The sequence below is a fragment of the Nematolebias whitei genome, chromosome 2, assembly GCF_014905685.2.
Source record: "Nematolebias whitei isolate Nwh7 chromosome 2, NemWhi1, whole genome shotgun sequence".
Classification (NCBI taxonomy): Eukaryota; Metazoa; Chordata; class Actinopteri; order Cyprinodontiformes; family Rivulidae; genus Nematolebias; species Nematolebias whitei.
Genome location: NC_056499.1, coordinates 36,624,921 through 36,651,259, shown reverse-complemented (window position 1 = coordinate 36,651,259; position 26,339 = coordinate 36,624,921). Strand labels below are relative to the sequence as shown.

The following is a 26,339-nucleotide window of genomic DNA, read 5'->3' as shown; positions in this document are numbered from 1 at the left end:
TAGGTCCAGGTCCAGGTATAGGTCCAGGTCCAGGTATAGGTCCAGGTGTATCTGAAAGACAAAAAAAAAAAAAACGTTAAGGATATAAAAAATAATAACAAATACAAAACAGGTTGAGCAGAGTAAGTAAAGACAGTAGCAGAGTGAAAATTGTGGTCAGTTTGTCCTCCAGCAGTCTAAGCCTATAGCAGCATAACTAAGGGACAGCTCAGGAAACCCAAGCCGATCCTAACTATAGGATTTATCAAAAAGGAAAGTCCTAAGCCTAATTTTAAAACTGGACAATGTGTCAGCCTCATGGACAGAGATTGGAAGTTGGTTCCACAAGAGAGGAGCCTGATAACTGAAAGATCTGCCTCCCATTCTGTTTTTGTAAATTCTAGGAACCACAAGTAAACCTGCAGTCTGAGAGCGAAGTGCTCTGTTAGGAAAATATGGAACAATAAGATCTGTAATATAAGATGGAGCTAGGTTGTTGAGAGCTTTGTAGGTTAGAAGCAAGATTTTGAATTCAATTCTGGACTTGACAGGGAGCCAATGGAGAGAAACTAAAACTGGAGAGATATGATCTCTCCCACTAACTCCAGTTAAGACTCTGGCAGCAGCATTTTGGATCAACTGGTGTGATTCTTATCACAGGGCTGTTTTCTTGTTTTTGTGAGACTTGTATATTATGCATGTCCACTTACCGTATTTTCCATCATACACGTTGCACCGCCCTATATTAATTTGGGGCTGTGATGGTGTAGAGGCAGGGCAGCCGACTCGGGACCTGAAGGTCCTGGGCTCGATCCCTGGTCATCGCACATGTCGTGGTGCCTCTGAGCAGGACACCTAATCCCAAATTGCTCCCTGGGCACTTACATAGCTGCCCACTGCTCCACCTGGGTGTATCCCAGATGCGATGGGTTAAATGCAGAGAACCAATTTCGTCTTTGTATGGGAACATACAATGATAACAACACATAGCACTTTATTATTATTATTATTATTATTATTATTATTATACGTCGCATCAGTCCAAATTTGTCTAATAAAGTGGAAAAATCCATAAATGCGTCACATCTACTACACGTCACCGTTGACAACCTGGAAATGTGGGCCAGTGTTGTGCCAAAAATCGATTGGTTGCCAAAGGGCGGCCGTGGGAGCGTTCACGGGAGGACTTTAACAAGAATTTAACAAGATTAACACCTAAACACAAGTATTTGTTTGTGCAACTTTATAGTAAAGGTGTGTCTCAGTCTAACATTTGTTTAATAAAAAGGACTTTGACGTCAAATCAGCTGCATTTCAATTATTATTGCCCAGTTTGTCACAGTTTAGGAGCATGTTACAACCAAACCAAGTGTTTGCTGTGTATCTCCTTGTGAGTCATCTAGATGGTGGAAAACAGAAGTGAGTTATAAAAAACTGACTTTTGTCCTTTTTCACAGATTCATCTGAAGAAATTAGTTTTGTCTTTGTGACAGTGTGTTAATTAGTAGGTGCCAAAACAGACATTTTATAATGTATTTGTTTGTTTTGTACAGACTCAACACTCATCCACACCTTGACTTGGTGTGTTGGTTTTTGTTTTTTTGTGCTGGAATGATTCGAGGTTGATGTCACAAAAATATGGGAATAAAGAACAAAACATTTGTCTGAAATGGTCAGGTAGACCGTAGAAGGTCTGAAAGTGCAAGAAAAGCATATTTTTGATCAAAGAAAACCCTCAAAGCCTTCATAGACCCAAATATAAAACCTCACATGAACACCTATGAAGACGAGTGCAGGGAGCATTTGTATGAGCAAAACTTTATTTATGACCCTTTGAGTGCTGATTGTGTTTGAACAACATATTAATTACATTTTTACTGAAGAGCTGCAGATTATGCGTCAGTTCTGTATTTTTTCCTTTATTTTCACACAAATTATTTTTCAGATCAGTAATTTGAGCCGTTGAGTATAAACCATCTTTCTTTTCATGCATTTTATTACTGTATTAGTGACGACGTCATTATTTGACTTGGTGTTTGTGTACTTTATTCAGTTTCTAACTTTGACTATTTTGTGCTGAAACTCATCCACTATAATAATACAAATAAAATAAAACCTGTATGTCTTGAATCATGGCTTAAAATAAGGCGTTGTGAATATTTTTAAACATTATGCTATTGAGATCAAATTAAGCAACTAATTTACCACGTTAATTATACGCTAAATAGTTATAAACAAGTGTGGAAGACAATCTTCAGAGTTTACTTCAAATGTGTTAAATAGCAACTCTTTGTGTTTATAAGTTCTGAGAAACAATATCCTCTTGTCAGTAGATAATTTAAGAGCTGTCAGTCGGGGTAATGAGTAAACTGTACGAACAGTCAACCTTCAAATGGATAAGTGATCTTTTTCTAACTCTTTAGCCACTTTACATTCAGCTCAGCTAACAGCTACAGTTCATTTCCAATCTGTCAGACAATTAAACACAATCTGGATAAGAGCGTGCAGCTTGAGTTCAGATGACACATGCAGCTGTCAGACCTATGCAGAAAGGGTGTGTGTGTGTGTGTGTGTGTGTGTGTGTGTGTGTGTGTGTGTGTGTGCGTGTGTGTGTGTGTGCCCATTATAAAGTCTGGTTTGACCACGTGATGCTGATGGAGGACACCCTGCAGCTGTTTTACTTCAGCATCGCTCACCTCCAAAAGCCAAACGATAATGTTTCTGTTGTGTTTGTCGTATCTAAATACCTACTTCAGAGTTTTTATTAAACTGTCAGAAAGTAATCACTAGATGTATAACTCAATGACCTTTGGAGGCAACCTAATTCAAGATGGCCGCCAAAGCCAACTGATAACACACAAAAATGCCCATAGCTTAGTCACTTTTACAGATTCTCACCTACAAGTTGGTGGTAGTCACTGCGGCTGATCCTCCATCTATGTTCTGAGCACTAAAGGTTTGGGTTTAAACTTCTGATATTAATGTATTGAAGACTGTCTGTTAGTAAAATATCTAATAAACTATAAAGAAAGATTTTGTTAAAACTCTCAATTAGTGCTCACTGGATTTTCATCTGATTAACATTTGGAGCCAAACCAAATCAAGATGGCTGCCACAGCAATCTGATCATGGAAAATACAACAATGGCTACAATCCAGTCAGCACTGCAGATAATGTGGTTACATTTGTTGTGGTTGTAGCTGAGAGTCATTCACATCACGTGCTCAAAGTGCGGCCCATTGCACAAAATATTTGCCTAAAACGATGACATTAACTGTTGGAGTCAAACCCGATTGTCTGTTAGCAAAATATTCCAAGAAGAACTATGTGTCATTTATTTAAGTCTTCAGAAAGCTTTCATTGAATGTCAATTCAAATCAAGATGGCCGCCACTGCTAGTCAGCTTTAACCAGCACAAAGCTGCAGCTGGAGCTCAGCCAGTTTGAACAGATGTGGTGTCACGTGAGGCTGCATTTAATCCTTGACCTGTCAATCAACAAGAGATGATATTTGAAAGATGACTTCTATCATGTCATTCACCCAAATTACACGTTGAAAACTTTAAACAGTGTTTTGACTGACCCACGTGACAATGTGAGGTTATTTTATTCACCCAAACGTTTTTATTTTTTTACATTTATAATTCTCACATTTGTCCATCTCTTGTACCAAACTGCAGGACTGGACAACTCGCCTCACATTATTTGATCAGTTTATGAGCTCATAGTTTCCATAAATGCTCTTTCAGTCAGAACTTCATGAAAAAAAAAAAAAAAAAAGCGTTTGGCCACGTTTGATCAAAAACGCACGAGCTGATAACTGATGCGCTTTTTACGCACGGCCTCTGGACTGAACGCGTCACACATGGAGTCATTTTTATAAACATTTAACGCACGAGCTGGACTGAGCTTGTCATAGAAACAGGCAGAGTCACAAACAGGAGACTTTAAGGAAGAGAAGCGTGACGATGAGTTCCTCTCCGCAGGGCGCATCCGGTGCGTCTTGGTTACGGTTTGCCTTCCCATTACGCGCCTCGTTAACAAGCAAACAAACCCAAAGTCCCTCTTATCCTCTGCGGATCAGACCTCGCAGCTTGTCCCTGAACTCCCTCCTCGTGAGACAGTAAATGATGGGGTTCATGCAGCTGTTGGTGTGCGCCAGGCACACGGTCAGCGGGAACACGTACGTGTGCACGATGTAGTACGCTCTGTCCCAGTTGGCGACGTTGAGTTTGACCAGCACGCTCCACAGGGTGATGGCGTGGTTCGGCATCCAGCAGAGGAAGAAGGACAGCATGATGACCGTGATGGACTTGGTGACCTGGGATCTCCGTTTGGGGTTGCTGGTTTTCATGCTCCGTTTGTGGATGAAGCGCAGCAGCATGAAGTAGCTGGTGGACACGATGGACATGGGCACCACGAAGCCCACGACTATTTTCTGGATGTGGTACACCGCCAGCCAGTACTGACCGCCCGGAAACCTCAGCAAACACAGTTTTTCCCCCGTTACGTTGCTGACTGTGGAGAAAATGGAAGTCGGCGCGGTGGCCAGGGTCGCCAGCGTCCAGATAATTGCGCACGTCCATTTGGCGGAGCAGGACTTGTGCGCGGTTGTGGTCTTCAGCGCGCTGGCCAGAGACCAGTAGCGGGTCACGCTCATGGCGGTGAGGAAGAAGACGCTGGCGTACATGTTCATGACGGTGACCGACAGGATGATCTTACACATGGCGTCTCCAAAGGGCCAGCTGAAGTCCAGCGCGGTGTCCACGGCCCAGAAGGGCAGCGTGAGCACGAACTGCAGGTCCGTCACGGCCAGGTTGAGCACGAAAAAGTTCACCCTCGACTTCCTCCTCTCCTGCTTGACTCTGATGAAGAAGAGGACCAGCAGGTTGCCCATCAGCCCCGCGGCGCACACCGCGGAGTAGACGAGGCAGATGAGGAGCCGGAGGATCGGGCTCCCGTCTGCAGACACGTCGATGTCCTCCAGGTTGCTGAAGAGGTCCAGCTCCGTCAGAGACCTGTTGGAGTAAAAGCTGTCGTTGTCTGAGCTCATGGTGCCAGCTGCAGCCCGGGGCGTTTCAGTCCAAGGTGAACACACCTCGACTTCTTCTCCTCCGGCTGCGCCTCCTCTCCTCTCCAGCATCCAGCATCACTGCTGACAGACGCGCTCCACCCTCTGCGCTCATTCACTCAGCACTGGCGTGTGTGCGCGTGTGCGATGAAGCTGTTTAGGGTGCGAGCAGATGGTTCAACAGTTCTGTGCGCAAAAGAGCGCACCTCTATCAAACATGTCAACAAATAATCGTTTTCACCAATAACACATAAATCTAAAGGTTAAAAAGCTCCTGTCACGTGAGAGATGCGTGAAGCCACAAAGACTCAGGCTGCAGATGAACAAGATGACGGACTTTTTGTCTCCAAACAGGATGAAGTTGTGTCGATGTATAAAAGCGACTCACTGCTGCCACCCAGTGTTCAGTTAGGGGTGATGCTTCAAAACGCCACAAACTGCAGGAACTCCTTTAATTTCCAGACTTTTCTGAAAACATTCTGAACTGTGACAATAACTACACCCCAGAACTCTAACCTCATACGATATAAACTTGACGTATCAGACGTGACGAGAACCAAGACCATAGGCTGCTTTTTTTTAAAAACAGCAGTTTGACTTGAAGGAGCTCGAGTGTTTTAATGAGGGCCGCATTCCATTTGGAAGTTCTGCAACCTGCGCAGCTGCAGACGAGGAACGCAGCCCTCGTTAGTACCCGAGTTTTCCACTGCAGGTTCAAATCAGTCAGCACGACTCAGTGCATCAGTGGTTTATCACTGCTGCCTCACACAGCAAGAATGTCTTGGGTTCAGTCCCCAGTTTGGACCTGGGGGTCTTTTTGTGTGGAGTTTGCATGTTCTCCTCATGTTTGCGTGGGTTTTCCCTGCACCCCATCTTCCAGTTAACATCCACTAGGCTTCCAGCCTCCCTCGTAAAATAGACCTGTGATCTCAGGGATTTGTCCGGTGAAATAAAATGTGTACCTTACAGTGGGCCTGTGTGAATCTTCTGGTTTATTTGGGTCACCATGGCAACCAAAGGACTGTCTGCCACTCCCCAACAGCAAGACAGACAGAAACAGACTGAAATGAAGTCCTGCAGCAGTGAAATAAGACAAATGACCTCTGCTTGGATGTATTTGTACCAAGCTGTTGACGTTAAGAACTTTTCAGCATTCTGTGCAGGTTCCAACATCTCAGAAGTTTATGACAACTGGCAGGTTGGTGATTCTGTGGAAAACACCATAAAAATAAAGTGTGATTGTGTGAAAACCATGAAAGATGTAAACATACCAGTTCAGACGTGTGAAGTCCAATTTTCTGTGACTCGTATAAACTTTGAATCATGTTGTTACTGTGAAGTGTCTGAGCTGCAGCGACCCGAAGGAGATGGGGTTTCCTTGACTCGTTTGTACAACACCCCATTGTTGTGTAAGGAAAAATACATTCTTGATTTTCTGTTTTTTAATTTCATTGGGGCGTGAAAATGATCAAAAAGTTTGAACAGAGTAAACAAGTGGGATGCCGATGTCCCTCATTACTGAGGGATTTATATAGTGAATATTTAGAGTTCGAGAGGAGTGGTTTTCTGAAGAAGGATGTTAGAAATGCAGCTGCTAGGAAAAAGACAAAGAGGAGATACATGGATGCAGTTAGAGAGGACACGGAGGCAGATGGAGAGAGGCCAGAGGATGCAGAGGACAGAGTGAGGTGGAGGAAGACTCGCTGTGGAGACCCCTGAAGAGGTAAAATCAGAAAGTTTTTCCAAACAAGAATTCAAGTAAACCTGAATGTTTTGGGTGCAATATATTCAAGTGGTTAAGAGTTACAGTGTTCATGAGAAGAGAGGTAGTTTTTTATTTTTTTTTGGCTTGTCAGATGCAGTTGAATGGAGGGAGCAATATTGTCCACCATAGGTACAATGGCGGAACCAGGGGGTGGCCAATGGTGGTCTTCACTATCAGATTAATATTTGGTCACGCTAACTATTTGAGGAAACTAGAACAATATAAAACTAGAAAGCAGAATTTCCTCAATTGGGGGTTCTGGTTTAAACAATGCAGCATCAAGCTATGGGGGACGTTGTTGTGCCCCGAGACAACTTCAGTTTCGACTTGGCACTACAGTGCCTTGCAAAAGGATTCGGCCCCCTTGAACTTTTCAACCTTTTGCCACATTTCAGGCTTCAAACATAAAGATATAAATTTTTCATTTTTTGTGAAGAATCAACAACAAGTGGGAAACAATCATGAAGTGGAATGAAATTTATTGGATGTGTCAAACTTTTTTTAACAAATAAAAAACTGAAAAGTGGGGCGTGCAATATTATTGGCCCCCTTTACTTTCAGAGCAGCAAACTCACTCCAGAAGTTCAGTGAGGATCTATGAATGATCCAATGTTGTCCCAAATGACTGACGATGATAAATAGAATCCACCTGTGTGTAATCAAGTCTCTGTATAAATGCACCTGCTCTGTGATAGTCTCAGGGTTCTGTTCAAAGAGCAGAGAGCATCATGAAGACCAAGGAACACACCAGGCAGGTCCAAGATACTGTTGTGGAGAAGTTTAAAGACGGATTTGGATTCAAAAAGATTTCCCGAGCTTTAAACATCCCAAGGAGCACTGTGCAAGCAATCATATTGAAATGGAAGGAGTATCAGACCACTGCAAATCTACCAAGACCCGGCCGTCCCTCTAAACTTTCACCTGGAACAAGGAGAAGACTGATCAGAGATGCAGCCAAGAGGCCCATGATCACTCTGGATGAACTGCAGAGACCTACAGCTGAGGTGGGAGAGTCTGTCCATAGGACAACAATCAGTTGTACACTGCACAAATCTGGCCTTTATGGAAGAGTGGCAAGAAGAAAGCCATTTCTCAAAGATCTCCATAAAAAGTGTTGTTTAAAGTTTGTCACAAGCACCTGGGAGACACCAAACATGTGGAAGAAGGTGCTCTGGTCACATGAAACCAAAATCCAACTGTTTGGCCACAATGCAAAACGATATGTTTGTCGTAAAAGCAACACAGCTCATCACCCTGAACACATCATCCCCACTGTCAAACATGGTGGTGGCAGCATCATGGTTTGGGCCTGCTTTTCGTCATCAGGGACAGGGAAGATGGTCAGAATTGATGGGAAGATGGATGGGGCCAAATACAGGACCATTCTGGAAGAAAACCTGTTAGAGTCTGCAAGAGACCTGAGACTGGAGGGATGATTCATTTTTCAGCAGGACGACCCAAAGCTCATGGTTTCAGGACCACCCTGTGAAGGTCCTGGAGTGGCCAAGCCAGAGTCCAAACTTGAATCTGATCGAACATCTCTGGAGATGTCTGAACATGGCTGCACAGACTTCTCCCATCCAACCTGATGGAGCTTGAGAAGTACTGCAAAGAAGAATGGGACAAAACCTGTGGCATCATATTCAAAAAGGTGGATCAACATATTTAAGCATGGATTGAGTAAATGTGATTTCTTAGTTTTCTATTTTCCACATAACGGGATATTGTGTGCAGAATTTTGAAGAGACGTTAATTTAATACAATATGGAACAAGGCTGTAACACAAAATGTGAAATAAGTGAAGCGCTGTGAATCCTTTCTGGACAGGAGCCATCTTGGACTTTGAAGTGGCAACCCAATGTTCAAACGGGACCTTTCTTACACCTAGCTGCAGCCACACACCAAAATGAAAGTTAGCACCTTGCTTATGGTATTTTTCAAGTTATGCATCTTACAATATGGACAGACGGAGGGTACTTCCAATTCCCCTCTTCGCTCCAGGAAAGCGTGAACAGAGCAGTAGTGAAGGTTCTTTATGTAAAAGGAACGACGCAGAGAAGTGGCAGAATGCATTTTATTACATCTACTTTTCTACATAAACAAGTAACATTCAATAAGTAAACAATTTCTTCCAATGCAGGTAATAAATATTTTTTTTTCCACTTGGTATATTTGTACAAACTGACATGGGTTCACTGTACACCGTCTTCTCTTCCCCCCCTTCTTGAAAACTTTTTTTAAAATTTTATTTTGAAGCTGTGAAGCAGATCCTGTGAATAAGGCAGTGAGTGCAGATGTGGACTCCGTCTTCTTCACCTTCCCCGTGTGAGTCTCTTTATTGGCCACAGTCATGTTTTTATTTTAAATAATACTACAGCTTCTGTTTTTCTAAAAAATATATAAATTATTTTATTCTCTCGCTCGAGGTGCCACACACACACTCACACACACACACATAAAAGCATACACACCGACATCAAACACGCACGTTTGAGTCTGAACTTGTTGTTTTCATACAACATGATATACACACGTTTCCCTTTCGTTGAAGATGATTTGAAAAGAGGAGCAGCTTATAAAGAACCTAACTTAAAAAAATTAACTAATAAAACACAACGTCCGCACATCTATCAGTAATCACCCAGCAGGAGGGGAGGACGAGGGGGAGTCACGTTTCTGTGTTTTGCTCTCGTGGTTCATCAGTGGTTCAGCTGCGTCAGGACAGAAGCTCGATGAATTAAATGCGACCGTCTCGTGGAGATGAAACCCACCTGGCAGAAACCTTCAGAGGCACCAGGAACTGATGCCGCAGAGCGTCGAGGACGCTGCGTCTTCCTTTGAGCTCATTTAAAACGTACTTATATGATCGCCCGCCACCAAAACGCCAAGGCGCACTTACTCCCGTGTCTGTCAGCAAAATGTCTCGGGAACTACGGGATGGATTTTAATTAAATATGGCTGCCGCAGCCATCTGACCCAGAAACACAAAAAAATTGTCGTGATTCAGTCCATTTTACAGATATTGTGCTCAACTTTAGAGCTGAGGTTGGTTCACAACACATAATCCAGGTGCTATTCACTTTGAAACATCTTAGCCTAAAAAACAAATCAGCATTAACTGTTTGTTTTTCTTCTGTTAGTAAAATATCTCATGAACCACTGGACAGATTGTAATGAAACTTCCAGAAAGCAATCATTGCATGTGCATCTACAGCTGAATAACCTTTAGAGACGATCAACACTAGCCAACACAAACAGGACCATGACTTCGTTATTTTACACATATTGAGCTACAGATGTGGTAGTAGCTGAGAGTTATTCATAACAGATTATGTGAGTGTGATATATGGCATGACATAATGAATAACATTATTTTTATAGAGGTAGACCAAACAGCTACAACCCTTGGCAAAAATATGGACTCACCACTCTTGGAGAATGCTCTTTCAATTGTTGAAGTTTGTATAAAAATAGATGGTGACACAAAACTATCTTTTGTTTCTAAATTCCAACCCTTTGGCACGAGGAAACGACCAAAAAGAAATATAAGCTCTGTATTCAGACACTATTGCTTTTATAATACAGTAGAGGATAAGTATGGCGTCACTGAAATTTGAGGACGATATTATGGAATCGCTGTAATTTGTAAAGACCAGCAGCAGATTAAAAGTGTTAATCTTCAGTATTAAATAAAAAGAGTGCTCAATTTGGAGAGCTGCTGCATGACGAGGATTGATGTGAACCATAGCTCAAAACAAAAGAGAAGATTATGAAACTTCTTCAAGAAGGTAAATGATCACAAAGTGTTGCAAAGTACGTTGTTCCCACTCAGCTGGCTCTTAGATTGGGACCAAGTACAAACAAAATAGGAAGGTAGTAAAAGAGAAGTGTACTGGTCGACCAGGGAAGACACTAACGATGGTAAATTTAAAGCAAAATGTCCTCAAAACAGAAAGAAGTGGGCAGAAAAGGGGAGTCAATGTCTGTCACAGAACTGTAAGAATTCATCTAAAATAAAAATCTTCAAGTCATATAATGTCTATGTCATAGTCTGGAAACAGTCCATATCTCAGTCCAGTTGGAAATCTATGGTGGAAATAAATAAAAAAATAAAAAAAGGTCTCTAACAGCTGATCTGGGAACAGCAATAAGAGACAGCTGGAGTGAGACTGATGAAATCTATCATTTGTCCATCAGTCCGGTGTACTCCTTTAGAGAGTCCAAGCTGGTAGAAAAGCCAGACGTGGTGCAACAAGTACTAATGGGGCACTGCTTTACTCACGAGTCCACATTTTTCTCCTCTACTGATCTAAGTACTTAAACTATTACTGTATTTTTCGGACTATAAGACACACTTAAAATCCTTTAATTTTCTCAAAAATCGACAGCGAGCCTTATAATCCGGTGCACCTTATGTATTCATTCTGGTTGTGCTTACTGACCTTGAACCAATTTTATGTGGTACATGTAGGCCTGTCACGATAAGAACATTTGCTGGGCGATTGTCTCAGAAATTATTGTGATAAACGATAATATTGTTTGGAATTTGACAATAATTAGTAATTATTGTCAAATTTAAGAAGAAATGTTGATTAACTTGTTTTGAGTGTAGTACTTTTTTTGACCACCGGATGGCAGTATAAGAATGTTTGAACCGAAGGATGGATAGTGAGGGAGTGAGTAGTCTCTTTAAGAAAAATGGGAGGGAGGCCCCTTGACGTGACATGGGCTGTCTCTCTTCGGTTCTCAAAATGGCGGACACTCTATGTGGTTTGAGCTCTTTAGAATAGCATGTCACACAAAGCTTTTAATAAAAAAAAATAAAATCAGTAAACAAGTTCTCAGCTTCATTTTGCAGAGAAAAACAACTTTTTACACAAAGGCACGGGTTTCGACCATAAATTTTTGGAGCTTTGACAAGACGAAGGTTTTTTCCAGAGGTCGGCCTGTTAGCTTAGCTTATAGCTTAGCTTCTCAGCTTAGCTGCTTTTAACGATCCAAAAACGCAATTCTGGACAGTTAAAACAGATTTTAAAGAGAAAAGAGAAAGGGAGGGGTCAGTGAAGAGCACTGGAGTTGAGCCTTTTGTCATCAAGTGTCTTCAGTAGAAAGAGACATGAAGAAAAGATAAAGCGGATAAATGAAAATGAGGTTGATAATTTTCATTTATCATGCGATTAATTAATTTATTGTTTATCATGACAGGCCTAGGTACATGGCGCTCAAAAATCAGTCAAAATGAACGTGTTTCGCTCAGTGCACCTTATAGTCCGAAAAACACAGTATACTTTGGTTTTCATTATTATTTCTTAATAGCAGAAGGTTGGAACTTTGAACATTATAACAGTTTGTGACATGTTTTTTTTATATTGCAACGTTAAACATGTGAAAGAACAACCTTTAAGAGTGGTGATGTCATAAATTAACCAGGGGTTGTACAACTCTGTTGTTTCTCGTCATCTTACTATAAAACATCTGGCATGAATGTGGCGGGTGACGTGCATTCTTCAAGAACTTAATACTAAGTTTTATTCTAGTGTAAGGGTATTAAATTAAATTTAGTAGCATGTTATCTTTGTAGGGCAGCACGGTGGCGCAACTGATAGAGCTGCTGCCTCTCAGCAAGAAGGTTGCTGGTTCAAATCCCAGTCCCCTTTCTGGGTGGAGTTTGCATGTTCTCTCCGTGCAAGCGTGAGTTTTCTCCGGGTACTCTGGTTTCCTCCCACAGACCAAAAACATGCATGTTAGACTGACTGGCAACTCTAAATTGTCCTTAGGTGTGAGTGAGAGAGTGAATGGTTGTTTGTCTCGTTTGTCTCTGTGTGTCCCTGTGATGGACTGGCAAAAAGATAATGGATGAATGAATGGATGGTTATCTTTGTAAAAACAACAACCAAAAAGCCAATTCTAACTCTTTTTTTATGATCTGCCTGGTAAACCACTGCACAAAGCTGTTAATCTCAATCTGCTGCAAATAACTATTTAGGTCACAGTTAACAGCACGAGTGCTTTTTGAACCCTGCTAATATAGTTTTATTGATGCTGAATAGAGCATGAAGAGGCTCTAAAGCCCAGAAGTTTACCACAGAATGGGTAAAAGTCAGTTCAACTTAAAATCAAAGATCAATCAAATCATGAATGTGCACCATTTTTCTTTATCTACACAGCTTAAGGGCATGTTACTATAAGTTTAAAGAAGCTGAATTTCAAATTTCCCAGTAAACAACCTGGAAATGTGGAGGCTATGGCTCTAAAGCACTGATTACACCCTGTAGAGCAGACGTGGGCAATATATGCCCCGAGGGCCTAAAGTGGCCCTTGGACAATCTCTCTTTGGCCCTCAATATTCTCAATTGAAAAGAAAACAGATGAAAACCTGCATTTTATCAATGAAACATAAAATCTAAATTAAACATCTTGGACAATTACTTTAAAAACATTTGGATTAAGAAAGGCCAAACACTTTTTCTTGAAGTTGTCGTGTTTCCAGAACTAGATTGGACATTAAAAACCCCAAAAAGCAAGTATATGGTGGTTTTTTTTACACATTTAAGCTAACAAACATATTGTCTCAAGAGCCAGTTTACAATTAAAGATTGTAGCCTAGATAAAGCCTAAAAAAATTGTTCCAGATTATCAGTCTTAAAGCAAATCTATTTACTATTTCTCTATGCGACCCTTCGATTGCTTTTATTTTGGCCCACTGGTAAAAAAAATATTGCCCACTCCTGCTGTAGAGTGATTTATTCAGATTAGCTTTGTAGAGCTGCAGTCGAGCGCTGTGTGAATGTGTGGACAGGTAAATGAGCTGTAAAGTGCTTTGAGTAGCCTGGTTGGTCAGAAACATGGTATACAGTAGTCCCTCGCTACTTTGCAGTTCGTTTTTCGCAGACTCGCTCTATCGCAGTTTAAGTACAGTACTGTACATAATCAAAAAATTTTAAAAACGCCGCCATTATGTAGTTTTCTTTCATTAAGCTTTACTGTTTTCCCAGTCTAAAGAACCACGTTACCCAGAAGCCATCAGTTCACTTCCCAGAAGTCAACACTGCTTCCAACCGCTGCTTTCTGCAAACGGAGGGAAAGTTTTGCAGCAAAATCAAAAGTAATGATAATAATCTCACAGAACTGGCAGGAAAGTCACAAATAATTCTGAAGCTGAACTCATCCTTCACGTCGTATCTTCACTGCTGAGTAGCTGCAGCTGATCCAGAATCAGTCAGTGTGACCCGAATCCTGGGAGCTGCAGGGAAAAGACAGCTACAAGCTTCAGCCTGGTTCTGGTTGCTAAGTGCTGGTTCGGACCGGGCCAGAGGTGGTGGATTAAATCCTGGGCAGCCTTGCTCCTGGAGCAGCAGCGGTGGGCTTCAGTCAAGCAGCACTGGGACTTTTTTCATCTATCGGGTCGGACGGAACTGAGCCGCTCCTGTTCTGCAGAGCCTTGTAAGTAAAATTTTGTAGCTCCTGCAAGTACTGTATGTTGTTCAAATTAGTAGGTTTAAGAGTTTAGAGGACTGATTGTGAGTTTCATTGTTGCAGGATCGTCTTCAGAAACGAACCGAGTCAGAATAGAGTTGGACCAGAACCAGAGCTGTTGCTGCTCTGCAGAGCTGTAAGTAAAATTTAGCAACATATGTTGTTAAAATGACGTAGGTTTAAGAGTTTATAATATTGCAAGAGTGTGGGAAGTGTTTCTAATAAAGTTTACGGTACTTGAACTTGGACTACTGTATCTCTACTTCGTGGTTTACGCGGGGCTTCAGGGTACGGAACCTCTGCGATAAACGAGGGACTACTGTATAAGTACAGTCCATATACCATTTTCTAAATGATCTCAACCTATCAACACTTGATGAAAGATTATATTTCTATAAGAATCAGCGCTGCTTACTTTTCCTTCTCAAGATGATTAATTTACAAATCCTGCACGTATTAATTAAGCATGTGCTCTGTGCCCGTATGAGAAAGGATTACCGGTGTGCACTCCCCCAGAAAATACACGGTCACATTTTTCTAGTGAATCGCTACAAAACACCACATTCTGCTGGGAAATAATTATTCAACGCGTGTTAAATAAAATCTTTTCACGACAGTGACTCACACTGCCTCTCAGCCTTCGAACAATCCGTAAAAAATATGAAAATAAAAACGAATACTGCACAACACATGAAATGCACATAAACTTGTTCCAGCAGATGATGGATTCAGTCCAAGAGACTGGATTTTGTTCCCACGAGGAGAACAGAAACCCTCCCTCCTTTTCTTGCTTAAAAACTCAAGAAGCAGAGGGCGGGTGGGAGAGGAGGGGTTCAATCTGTGTCATCTCCGGGTTAGTTGTCGAGGAAGAGGACGGGGGATGTGAGGTGATGTGAGCGAGTGTCAAATGGGATTAAATCATAGTCGCTTCGATAATTAGGCTTTCAAGAGCGCTGCCCGTCTCTGGCGTCTGGTAGCAGAATGTCGAGGAGACGCTGATGGTGGCGGACATTGACAAAGTTTCAAGGATTCGAAGGAAGTGGAGGAGAGACGGGCTGACGTGAGCAAGACAGGAGGGCACCAGGTGCACAGGATGTAGAAGAACAAACGGAAAGTCTGTCCTGTCTACAACTTGCACAATACATTCATAAACTGTGTCTTCAGCGGACAACGGTGAAGGATCTCGTAGAGAGTTTCTTAGTTCCAGAGAGGTTTCTTTAAATAATTATTTCTGCTGCTATCCTTTTCGAAAAGACCTCCCTTGATGAGAACGACCCCCAGCCACAGGTTAGAAGGTCTGGGGCAGAGGTCAGGTTAATTTGGGACAATAATCTGAAGCTTCTCAGAAGCACGTGCTCCGACAGGCACTAGTTTATTTTGCTCACACGCTGCGGACGCACGTGTCTTTAAAAAGGCCCGACGCTGCCGCAGACAGCTCGTAAATTATTTTAACAGTCGACAGAGAAGACACGACACGGAGGAACAGGCTGAACCTGAAGACGTGGACACTCGACTGAAAGCACCAGCACACGGCTGCAACTGCATTCTGATTATTGTGATCACTTTCATACGTACGGTACCTATTTTTTGGCTTTGTGCAAAAAAAAAAAAACTCTTCCATGTAAAACTCTAAAATGGTAAATATAAATAGTTTCATTTCATAAATGCTGTATGACGGCAGTTTTTACAAGGAGTGAAAATGAAACAAAATGGTTGTTCTTCTGACTGCACACTCACCACTGCATCAACCTGAAGGTCAAAGGGAATGCATATACACCTGCTTAAATATCATACATAACTTAGAAGCGCAATAAAATTACCAGCGCAGATTAAACGGTAAACTGAGAAGTTCGTGTTGTTGAACATTGCGTGATGATTCAGAACAAGAGAGAGAACTGAAGTTGATGCTGGAGAGATGAAAATGGACCAGAGAGAAGAAAAGGAGGAAAACATGGCAACTGGCGTTTGTTTGAGCTTTTGTGAGAGGAGAAAATAAACCCTATTCAGTCCTTGTAGAAACAGCGATTTGAAGCAGCTCACCAGACTGAAAATGTTTCAAACGTACAAAAGTAAAAGAAGAAAATAGATTTTGTTCTCTGTACACGGTGCCACTCCTTGTTTTCGCTTAAAAAAAACAACTTCCGACCTTGTGTTCAGGTAGCATCTTTGCTGTTTGTGCAGAGTTGGTAGGAGTAAAGAAGTCACGTGGACTTCACAGGCAGGACACTTGTCTGATCCGAGGTCAGCAGAACGTCCACAGCTGTCCCTTTTAAAGCGAAGTCACCCACTCATTTAGTTAGTGCTCATCTCGAGGCGTTCTCATTCCGCCTCCACAAACGTGCGGAGTTTGACGAGTTGGGGCCAGTCTAGTTTCTGGATCAAAGCCTCACCCTGCTGTCTGTCTATGATTGGGTTTGTTACTGCGTTTAAGCCGAGCCCAGAGAGCTTCGACTCGCCTCGGGTCAGTCCAACGATATGACGTCAGGTATCCCGCCGTAAATAGCTGCCACCGCCGCTTCAGCGCTGCTCCTGCTGGCCACCACCCCAGGGTGTGTGTGTGAGGAGTGTGAGACCACGTGCGAAGACAAGTGGGTGGGATGAGTGTCACGGAGGCCGCTGGACGACACCAAGCTGCTGCCCGAGTTGCTCACTCCGTTGGTCGGCACGGTCAGCGATGTGGCCGAGGGGGTTCCCGACTGGTCGAGGAACAGCTGGGAGGCGGAGGAGGAGGTGCTGTAGGGCAAGAAGCGGTTGAGAAGCAACTCATGCTCATCTGACGTCGAGGCAGCTGCTGCTGCTGCCATTACCATGTTGTAATGCTGCAGAATGAGAAAGAAAAGGGAGATAAATGGGATGGCTCCTGACTGGCTGAGTAAAGAGGTCAAAATGATAAAACTGTGAAAACTTAAGTCCACCCTTGCTGCTTTCACTGCATTTACAAGCAAAAGACACCGGGCGCTCCTGAATTAGATGCGCTTGATTAACTGATCATTTGTGTGAATGCCTCTGTAAAACCAGGTGGATTGTCAGTGTGCTCCTCTGGAGAACACAGGTGTGTTAACACAATGCCAAGCAGAAAAGACATCAGCAATGACCTCAGATAAACAACTGTTGCTGTGCATCGATCTGGGAAGAGCTACATGGTCATTTCCAAACTGTTAGAAGTCCATCCATCCAACAAAGTGCAACATTATTTAAAGGTGTAAAACATTGGACAACGGTCGACGTTTCTGCAAATTCACCCCAAAATCAGACTGTGCAATGTTCAGAGAAAAGACCAAAACCTAAGAGCTCCACTGCAGACTACAGGTCTCATTTAGCAGGTGAAATGTTAAAGTTCATGACAGCACAGTTAGAAAAAGACTGAACAAACGGTTTGGATGTGCTGCAAGGAAACATAATCACTACGACTCAGGTTTGTAAAGCTGCATCTGAATAAAGAAAAGGCGTTCATTATTTAAGAATCCATGTTTGGCAAACAGCAGCTTTCGAGCACGGCGGTGTAGAGATGCCGATTTGGACTTGTTCTGCAGCAATAAGTCCTGGACATCTTGCAGTCTTTGACTAGACCACGAGCTTCTCTGTTTACTGAAGGACTTTCGTTTCACTTGTGAGGTCATGTGTCTTAAACTGCACCATGGATCTGACCAATACTCCCAAACACAACAGCAACAGAACAGCTGAAAAAGAAAAGAATCAGGTTGTTACAACGGTTCAAAGCCCGCACCTCCACATGACATGCTGCGGTGGGACGTCAGGAGAGCTGAGCAGAAACAACATCTGCAAACTTTAATGACCTGAAACAACACCGTCAGGAAGACTGGGCCAAAATACCCCCACAACCCTATAAAATAAATATTATGTACAAACTAGTAGACCAGACAGACAGTAGTCTTTTTCTCATGACTATGGGAGGACAAGCTGACACGGTTCCTTGACGGTGTGATGATGACAGTCTGTGTGACTCGCCACCGCAATATTTCCATTAGGAGATGACCGACAAATATTTTATGCGTCTTGCTCAAAGTTATGTCGTTCCTCTTTTGGCGTTGAAATTTCAGCATCATCTGTGTAAATTCCCACTGTGACGGGCAGCTCAGTTGGTGAGGCAGCTTAAAGAGGAGCTTGTCTTTGCAGCCATATTGTGGAACAGTTTGGTCAAAAGGCCTAAATGTCTCTGAGCTGGACACTGAGGGACGCTTTGAGCTGAGAAGGCGAGTAAGTGTTAAGTCTGCAGATGTGCGCTGATGCTCATTCCGAGTCCTGCTTCATGTTTTCAAGCACACAATGCCACGTTAGCTATTCCAGTATAAAGCTCCAGTGCAGACTGACCAGCGTCAGAACAGACTCAGAAAATGTTGAATCTTTAAAAACTCAGTTCTCCTTGAAATTCCCTCTAACCTCACGTTATCAGACAGGCAGCACAAATCCCTGACGCACACATGTCGTATCCTCAGCAGCTGGATGTTGTACCACTTAGGCTAAATGAGAGGTCGTCTCTCACACTGGACAACTTTCATTTGTCAAAGGTTTTGCTCTCACGACTCCTTAAATAGCTCAAAGAAACTAAAACCCACAAGAAAAAAAAAAAAAAAAGGAGCACTGTGTCCTCGAAGGACTTTAAAGAAAAATTCCACCATAAAATATTTATTTTTAATTAGTTATCTTAGCAAGACGATTTTTAAAAAATATTATTTGTCTAATTACTACAGAGAAAAAATTTGTTAATAAATTTCGCCTTTCGGGACAAAATCTTCTAAATAACACACATCAGTGAACATACCTGATGATTGTCTCCTTGAAGAAAAGAGAAGAAATTCAACTCTGGAAAAGAAGCAGAATTATTGGTGAATGAAACAAAGGATGTCAATATGAAACATGCTAACGAGCTTCATGCCACCAAAAACATTTAGCCTCTTCACACCCGCATGCTCACATAGCTGCCCAATACACATCTCTCTTGGGGGGTGGATCCTTGTGACTCAATGAGTATGTCTGTATAAATGAAGGTTAAAAAAAATTAGGGATGCACGATCCACATTTTTTTTACTTCCGATCCGATTCTGATAACTAAATCTAAATATCGGTCGATTCCGATCCAGTTCCGATATCATGATCATCGTTGATTTTATATGAAGCTGTAATAATCTCCGCTCAAGTACAATTTGTACAAATATATGCATGTATGTCCAAAAAGGCAACTTGAGGTAAGTTTTATTAATGTTGGATAAGTTTTAAAGTTAGAATTAAATTCTTCTAACACAAAACATGTTTCTTTTTATTCTTAGCTTTAAAGTGGATATTAAAGTGATTAATTTAAGTGATTGTTTAAAGTTGTTTTATATTTTTTAAATAAGGGGCAGATATAAGATTTTTCTTCTTTTTGCACTCTTTTCATTCAGTGTTGTCTTTTTGATGGATTTGTTTTGTTTCTTTTAAATGAATGAATAAATGAATTAAATAAAACAAAATATTAAATGGCTTTAAAGATCTGCTAAGTTCATGGCATAAACCAACAGACATGTTCCTGTTTTTAGTATTTTACATCACTTTATAATGGAGCAGTTTTTGTTTCATATATATGATTTTCTTGTAATTTTCAAATCATATGTTTTTTTTATGATTGTCTACTGTTGTACTGATAAATATCTCCTGGAGGGTGAACTATATCTTGGCTGCATCAAGCTGTGAAATCCTTCATTTTCTACAACTGATAGTGGTTGGTCATTAATTATGATGAAGTTTAGCAGCTTCTCTGTAAACATTTGAGCTCTGTGGTTTCAGTGATGTCTTCTTCTTGTTAAATCCAAAGCAAGCAGTCTGAGCTCGGTCAGCCGCGCTCAGTCTGCCTCTCCTCCGACACGGACAGACTGAGCGCGGCTGACCGAAATCAGACTGCCTTCTCTGGACTGAACGAAAATTACAGACTGCTGAAGCCATGGAGCTCGAATGTCCATCGTAAAACTAACTTTACCATGGTTTAATGTGGTGCTATGGCTCTGCAGACATTGCACGTTGCTGTCTTGTTTTGTGGTGTTTCTAGTGTTAAATACTTCTACACAGCGGACATGTTTAGATGAAAAGTTTTCAACACTGTGGCTAACAAGCTGTTAGCCACAGTGTTGAAAACTCAGTCCTCACGTTGTAGCTGGCTGTAAACTATGAAATGGATTTCCTGAATGTGAGGCGGGTTTTATTATTCTGGGTTCATGAGATGCGCCGCCGTTCAGGAAATCCATTCCATAGTTTGAAGCCAATGTGCAGCGCAACCACAGACATGCATGGATCGGAAATATCAGCAGATTGGATCGGAAAATCTGATACGTAAATTATGCTGGTAAAGGAGCCCGATACGGATACTGGATCGGATAGGCCCCATCCCTAAAAAAATCTGACCAGGTCACAGTCGAAACAATGAAACGGGAAGGGGAATATGGGGATGGCGCAGAGCAGCTTTTGCTCCACAAAGCACAAGTTTGCAGTAGAAGGAAAAAAATGGCGACCAATGACTTCCTGGTAGGCTACTGTATTTTTCCCCGACAGTGAATGAGACTGAGAACGTGTGTGATCAAGTTTTTCTGAGGCTGTTCAACTCTGACACTGACAAAGATGACTTTAGTGGTTTTAGTGCACAGGACAAAGATGAACAAGGCGATCAGTGACTTTTCCTGGTAAGCTACTGTATTTATTCATTTATTTTAACCAGCCATGTTAAAAGCATTGTTCAGAAAAAAACAATTACTGAACGTATTTGTGTGTTACTGGTACGTATTTAATTAAAAGTTGAAAAAGTCTTTCTGTGTAAATATCTCATGTTACAACGTGAACACCCGTGGCTTATAGACAAGAGCGGCTTATACTTGTACAAAATTGTTCTTGTTTTTTTATATTTTCATTTAGTGTGCGCTCTGTAGTCCGGACATTATGGTCAACAAAAAGCAATTTTGAGGCTTTTGAGTGTTGCGCAGTTTCTATCTAATAATCTCAATCTAGGTTTGTAAGCTCAATCATGTAGGTAAATAAATACAAAAAAGTTTAAATCATGTCCTCTGGACAAGCTGACAATGTTTCTCCCAAAAAGAAAATTGTCCAAATGACACGATTTAACAATTTGTGTCATTTCAATCTAACTTATTAATCTAACTTTGGACTTTAGAATTCCAACACACAGTTCAATATTTAAAAAATGAAGAAACTCGTTTGAGTAATCCCCAATAAATACGAGCTGTGTTATTACCTGACAGGTCATTGGGGGTGTGGTAGTAGGGTCTGTAGTCCTGGATGAGTGGGGGGACAGGAGGGATGTAGCTGGTGTCCATCGCGGGTATGCTGGGGGTGTGGCTCACAGGCGAGGCCTGGTGGTGCAGGTTCAATACACTGCAGAAACACAGAAAGGAGAATGGAGATGATGAGAAATTCATTAATTTATGATCAGGCTTTTACTTAACTGTTCTGAAAGTCACCCCCCCCCACACACACACACACACACACACACACACACACCCCCAATGAGCCTGAAACACGAAGGTCTGTTCAGCAACATCGAGTCATTAGTCGAATGAAGCAGCAGATGCTTTCAGGTGCACTGAGTCCGGATGAGTTTCAGGACACCTCTTCAGTCAAACTTGTTTGTGAATTAAAAACCAAATCATCTTTTATGAACCCAAAAGGTTTGTTAGATATTTAAATTCACTTTTTTAAGACTCACTGAACTTTAACCCTGCATGCCAACGTGCAGCAGGATGGAGCGATCAGAACTCTTCCTGTGAAAAGTCCCTCGTCATCAAACATTTCTTGGTCATATAGAACCAGTTTTAAAAGACACTTTGTGAGTTCAGGTGCAACACAGATATGAGAAGGTAAACAAATGATTCTGGTGTCGTCTCACCCTTTGTTAATGATGGGAGGCGAGGTTGGGGACAAAGAGGGACACGCTCTTTTGATGGGAGGCGGCAGTGGTGGAGGCTGCGGAGGAGGCTGCAGCGGAGCAGGAGACTCCGGCCCTTCGTCGTCTGAGGAGCTGTCTAGCGTCAAGTCGATCACTTCCACTTTCTTGCCATTGCTGCTGTCGCCGTGGCAGGAGGAGGAGGAGGAGCTCCTCTGAGCCGAGCCTTCAGATGTCCGACAGGATCCTGCAGAGCAGCACTAATGCCTCAGTTTGGTTTATGACTCTCAAGGGCGCCAAAGTAAAGAAAACAAAACAGAACAGAAAGCTGCGAGTCTTTAAAGGCTCAGAAACACATTCGTCCTCGTCCAAAACGAGTCAACGTTTGGGTTACTGTAGAAACTGTAAATTTACAGGCAGTTTGATTTATGCTTTACCAAATAAGAACTGACTGAGGAAAAAAAAACAAAAAAAAAACAACAACAACAAATAAAATACCCATTTTATTTCCTAATTGTACTGTTTTCAGCCTTCCAACCGACTTTTGACACAAAATCTGCCCCCCCCCCCCATCACTCACCATCCAGGCCGTTGTTATAAGATGCTGAAGAGACTTCCTGCACTTCCTTCTTAGACCTCATGGGGGCCCAGCTGCCATCCTCTTTAAACTGGATCTCATCACAATCCATGCAGCTGTTGAGGATCTCCACAAAAAGCCTGAGAAAACACACACACACACACACACAAAGACACACAAACAGGTATTATTAAAACAAACAGTGGAACCATGGTAAATGGACTGTACTTATATGGAGCTTTTCTATCTTATCAAGATACTCAAAGCTGTTTACAATCTGTGCCTCATTTACCCATTCATACACTCTACTAGATCTCTACAAAGAATAACCAAGAGCTTTATCACATTCATACACTGATGGGACACACATCAGCGGCAGTGAGAGGTTCATTGTCTTGCCCAGGGACACTTGAGCATGTGACTGCTTGTGGAATCGAACCACCAACTCTCCCATTGGAGGATGACTGCTCTAACCACTCAACCACAGCCGCCCCCAACAATATGCTCTATGTACAATTATTTCTACTATACCAAATGTTTATATCGACCTTGTTTGTCTCTGTTTTAAGGATTTTTCATAAGAAGTCAGACTCAATTCAGTCTTTTCCAGACCAAACTTTCCAGACTTCTGTTGATTTAGGAGACATTTTTAAATAAAAAATGTAAATTTACATTTTTAATGAAAAAATGTAAATTTACATTTTTAATGAAAAAAATGTAAATTTACAGTTACTGGTCATGTATGACAGTGGTGCAGTTTAAATGTCTGAAGGATATGAAAAGCTGATGCATATGGAAAAGGTGATTTCCCTACCACCCTCCCTCCCTCCCTCCCTCCCTCCCTCCCTCCCTCCCTCCATCCATCCAGAGCCCTGTAAAGAGAGAGTTGCGACACTCCCATAGACTCCCATAGAAAGAATGGAATGCGGAAGTCACGTGGGTCATGAAGCGGCAAAGAGTTCCAAACAGCAGCGGGTTCAGCATTGAACGTAGTACATTCTCCGTGTTTTCCCGGTAAGTTGATGCAAATACGACACTTTTTTGCCATTGTGAAGCGTTATCTGACTGTTCTGTACCACAGTTTATCAACATTAATACTTCATGTCGCCAGTTTTAGTTAATGAAACATGTTAAATTGCTAGTTGTGTTTTAACTGCAGCTGCTCTGCAACATGACGGTTTAAACGGGTCTATTTCTAATTCAGCGTTTTAAAATATCTATTACTGATTAAATTTTGAAAGATGGTCTTTTTTAAATTTATGGTAATTCCAGTTACTGAACTCAACTAGAAAATATTTGGCCTTTTTTTCCTGAGATTCATTCAACCTTTATTTCTACAGGTAAATCCCATTGAGCCTCGAGGACTCATTTACAAGAGAGACCTGATTTAACAAAGAATGATGACAACATGACAACAAGACTTACGTAATTTAGTTAAAGTTATAGATCATTTGTCAAAGACTGCAGCATAAATTGTGACATTATCATTAAAGAAAAACGTGATTGTGGAGATGAGTCAATGTTTTCATGTTTTCCAGGTAAACCAGAGGAGAATGACTTCATGAACTGAATGTTGCATTCAAAGTATCACAAAGGTACAAGATCTCATTTTCTGTCTTCTATTAATCAATAACAGCTGAATCAAGATGTTTGAATAAAATTACTTTAACACCATAACCTTCACAAAGTTGGTATTTACTGCAGGACTGTTAAATTACATTAGTTTTATATTATTAGTTTAGTGTTTGGTAATCATGGGTCAAGTTGAGATGAGACTCTTTCAAGACAGAACAATAAATAAGAATTATTACAAGAATAAATCAGCATCAATAAACTGTAGGACAGCAACAAAACACTTATTAAACTATCACAGGTACATTGAGATGGAGCTGGAAGTTATTCTTCATGCCAGTTGTCTTCATCTGATCTTTTGTAAAAATATGTCAATTTATTTTCCATTAACATTTTTCTTCACAGGACTGAGTTAATTTTCTTGTCTGTGAGTTTCTTCTGTCCTGCTTATGTATGTTTTTGTGTTCTAATTGTTCCTCAGGTTGTTCATCTCTGTTCCTGACTGCCTGTTGATCCATCCTCCTGGTCCTGTTGATTCATCCTCCTGGTCCTGTTGATCCATCCTGGCCCTGTTGATCCTGGATCATCAGATCCTGACATGTCCCCGTCCTCTGAGGACACATTTTCATCTGTCCCTCATCTCACTTGCCTCATTTCTGTTTCTTCCTCAGTCTCTGAAATTACAACGTCACTGTTAGAATGAAGATTATTGTTCAATAAAAATATGACATGTCTTATTTAACATTGTTCGTACCAAAGTTTAATTTAGAACAACATATGTGATCACTGGTCAGATCACTGGTCAGTGGATCAACATGCAGTGGAAGTTCTGCTGTTCTTCTCATCTGGTTCTGGTCCATGAACAACTGGTTGAACCTCCTTCTGTCTCACACGTCCTCACTGTGTCTCTGTGAACTGTCCTCTCTCTAAATGTGCCTGTAGAGTGACATTAGTTTATTTTCTTGCACATTTCTTTGACAGTTAAACATTTTGAGCCCTGATTGAAAATGTTTGTGCAGATTAAATTTACAGCTCTCACTTTGTTTTGTTGTGATGATGATGATGGTGCTCCTGCTGACTTGAGATGATGTCATTAATAAACAGTATAAATAGTAGTAAAAGTACTTTATTAAAGCTTGCTTTACATTTTACATATTTTATAATAAATTGTTTGGAAATTTATTTTTGCACAGTTAACACTTATTTTGTCATCTGTTGTGATTTTAACTAGAAACAGTTTCATTTAAATTAACATTTTAATCAATGAATTACAGTTTTACAATAGTTGTCAGGCTACAAGCACAATCAACTCAGTTATCAGGTACTTGGTTGCCATAAAAAATGACAAATACAACAATTATATTCAGTCTCTCTTGTAAATGAGTCCTCAAGGCTCAATGGGACGAACCTGTTTAAATAAAGGTTGAATTAATATCTTCTATAGAAATCAATAATTCATCCAGATGTTCTGAGGTAAGATGGAGCAGATCTGAACTACAGGCATGGAGGACAAGGTGGAGCATTCTCATGCAGCGAACATCAGAAACAGCTTTATAACAGGTGTTACTCTGATCTTTTTTTAACGTTATAAAACACTGACATGGCTATATTGATCATTGTATTGCATATACATTATTTTTCTAACAAATATGTGTTTGCAGTCTCGTTTCCTTCTAAAATTTAATGATAAATGTATCAGCTGCTTCTAAAAATGCTTTGATAAAATGCATAGTCTGTGAAATAATCAGTAATCAGTTAAGTAATCAGTTCGTTACTGCTCAATAATTACTGAAAGACGTCAGGTAAAGTAAGAAAAGTCGATTTTTGTGTTATGTTGCGCCAGCAGCCGCTCAAACTGACTGACAGCGATGAACTGTTTGGAACTATGGGGAGCTGCATGAACCACGTGACCGCGTATCGGCGAGTTCAAAGAGTGTCGCAACTCTCTCTTTACAGGGCTCTGCATCCATCCATCCATCCATCCATCCATCCATCCATCCATCCATCCATCCATC

The 26,339-nt window shown here is 41.4% G+C and overlaps 2 protein-coding genes across 2 annotated transcripts in view; both read right to left on the bottom strand.

Annotated features, from left to right (window-relative positions):
• Nucleotides 1-4,044: 4,044 nt before the first annotated feature.
• Nucleotides 4,045-5,031, bottom strand: LOC119424026 (relaxin-3 receptor 1). The gene has a single exon (XM_037691487.1). The coding sequence runs from the start codon at nucleotides 5,029-5,031 to the stop codon at nucleotides 4,045-4,047; it is 987 nt and encodes a 328-aa protein (XP_037547415.1).
• An 11,413-nt stretch (nucleotides 5,032-16,444) lies between these two features.
• Nucleotides 16,445-26,339, bottom strand: part of LOC119426789 (E3 SUMO-protein ligase PIAS1) — a 96,524-nt gene continuing 86,629 nt past the window's right edge. The window contains exons 8-12 of the mRNA XM_037694373.1: nucleotides 22,756-22,892; nucleotides 22,179-22,422; nucleotides 21,528-21,667; nucleotides 19,074-19,114; nucleotides 16,445-17,109 (exon numbers count right to left, since the gene is read on the bottom strand). Of these exons, the coding sequence (XP_037550301.1) occupies nucleotides 16,753-17,109; nucleotides 19,074-19,114; nucleotides 21,528-21,667; nucleotides 22,179-22,422; nucleotides 22,756-22,892 (919 nt within the window). The 3' untranslated portion in view covers nucleotides 16,445-16,752. The remainder of the gene's footprint in view (nucleotides 17,110-19,073; nucleotides 19,115-21,527; nucleotides 21,668-22,178; nucleotides 22,423-22,755; nucleotides 22,893-26,339) is intronic.

What these genes read in the sequence shown, in the direction of transcription:
- LOC119424026 (XM_037691487.1), bottom strand. Translation starts at nt 5,031, where the DNA reads ATGAGCTCAGACAACGACAGCTTTTACTCCAACAGGTCTCTGACGGAG.